Here is a 2109-nt window from a genome sequence, read left to right as displayed (position 1 = left end):
ATGGAGGGGCTGTAGAGGTGAACGTATCAGAGAGGGGGAGAGGTGGATGAAGAGCGAATAAGAGAGAGAGTGAGAGAGAGAGAGAGAGAGAGAGAGAGAGAGAGAGAGAGAAGGAGAAATAAAAGAGAGAGGGAGAGATACACGGTTGTGAGGCTTCATTTAGTCTATCGTGTTCATGCTGGTTATGGCAACCGGTTAAAAATCGAGATGTAAATCCGTTATTATGAGTGTTTGGAGGGTCTTTAAAGCGGTATGATACAATGACATGCACCAGTATGGCTACAGCGTGTTCGAAGGAATATCACAGGTGACGAAAGTCCTCTCTGCCAATACTACCTGTCTTTACCTGTTAGATTTGATAATTGTAATTAAAACGTCTATTCTATCTTTTTCTTTCTTTATATAACGGGAAATTGGACTGTTAGCCCCGTCCTGATCTTTGTAATCGTTTATTGGTGTGTATTCATGATCATTTCTTTGGTCTTAATTAAAAGGACATCTTTAAAATGTTGCTTTCGTTTTTACAGATATATACGATCGTTAAATTTGGTTTCAAGACAGTTAATTGCACACCATAATGTGTTTATTAAGTCGAGACAGGTTCGTCTACTTAATCAACAACCTCCCTCTCCTCCCTACCCCCCCCCCCCCCCCCCCCATTTCTCTTTCTCTCCCCGCTAGGCTCCGTTATTTTCTTGCCACTCACTCGGGCCTCCTTTTTCTCCCTCACCCCCAACCCCCAACGCCTGTCTCAGGTGCACACACATGCCTGGCAGTTGACGTTTCCCTTCAGCGTAGCGTGGGTTTTTACATGATTCAGCTGTACGTGCCCAGCGCCCTGGTCGTGTTCCTGTCCTGGGTCAGTTTCTGTCTGGACCCCTCGGCCGTGCCCGCCCGCATCTCTCTGGGGATTCTCACCGTGCTCACCATGACCAACATGAAGACTATTGCAGTGTCTTCCCTGCCTAAGGTGAGGAAACGGTGGGTGGTTGGCGGGTGTTTCTCTAGTCTGGCGGGGATTGTCACCGTGCTCATCGTTACCAACGAGTGGTTGGTGGGTGTATCTCTGGATGGGGTATTCTCTCCGTGCTCACCGAGACCAACATGAAGACTACTGAAGACTATTAACGCAAGCAGTTAACTATTAATCATAAAGTATTAACTGTTAAATATTAAGTATTAACTGTTAACTATTAATTATTAACTATTAAGCTTCTTAAAGTGAGGAAACGGTGGGCGATTGGAGGATGTTTCTCTAGTCTGGCGGATATTCTCACTGTGTTCACCATTCCCAACATGAAGAGTATTAACTATTTCAGTTACTTAACAACTGTTAACTATTAATCATAAGCTGTTAACGATTAACTATAAACTATTGACTATTAACCCTGCTTAAAGTGAGGAAACGGTTGGTGGTTGGTGGGTGTTTCCCGAGTATTTCGTGCTCACCATGATCAACATGGAGACTATTGCAGCGTCTTCTCTGCCCAAGGTAACGAAATGGAGGGTGATTGGTGGGGTTTTCTCTTGTCTGGGGGAGATTCTCACCCAGCCTACCATGACCCACACGAAGACTATTGACTAAATTATTGAAGTATCTTCTTAGCTTAAGAGAGGGGAGAGGGGGGGGGCTACAGCTGAAGGGTATCTCGCTTATTAGTGGATCAAATGTTACCAAATTTCACACATATAACAAGCATAGTAAGGAGTCTTAAAATCCGTAATCAGGTTTGAGAAAAAAGTTTCGTTTTCATGAATACGGCGCCCATATTGGATTTTGCTTACACATTTCACATAATTAATACCACACTTATTTTTCAAGGAAATAAATTGTTTGTTTATTTGCATGCTCTTTGGCAAACTATAGATCTACAAATCTGTGAGATGAATTTTTACTAAACGTCCTAGAACATTTTTAATGAATTTTTTCCTGAGGTAGTATTCATGTTTGCAAAAAATCCGTGAAATTCCACACTCAAAACACCACCAACGAAAAACTAATCCATATATTTAAAAAATCATCATACAGAGTTTTAGTGTTACATCTTTTCTTCATTCAGTGAAAATTTCATGAAGATTGGAAGAAAAATGATGGAGTTATTTTTAAAA

General features: G+C 41.7%; 1 protein-coding gene across 1 annotated transcript in view; it reads left to right on the top strand.

The window, feature by feature from the left end:
- LOC101858250 (glycine receptor subunit alpha-1) overlaps nucleotides 1–2109 on the top strand; it is a gene marked incomplete at its 5' end in the record, with an annotated part of 16665 nt that overhangs the window by 8170 nt on the left and 6386 nt on the right. Inside the window, one exon of the mRNA XM_035968332.1 lies at nucleotides 756–970. Within this exon, the coding sequence (XP_035824225.1) occupies nucleotides 756–970 (215 nt within the window). The remainder of the gene's footprint in view (nucleotides 1–755; nucleotides 971–2109) is intronic.

The sequence above is a fragment of the Aplysia californica genome, unplaced genomic scaffold (genome assembly GCF_000002075.1).
Source record: "Aplysia californica isolate F4 #8 unplaced genomic scaffold, AplCal3.0 scaffold00051, whole genome shotgun sequence".
NCBI lineage: Eukaryota > Metazoa > Mollusca > Gastropoda > Aplysiida > Aplysiidae > Aplysia > Aplysia californica.
The sequence above is the reverse complement of the archived record's forward strand: the minus strand, read 5'-3'. Positions and strand labels throughout refer to the sequence as shown.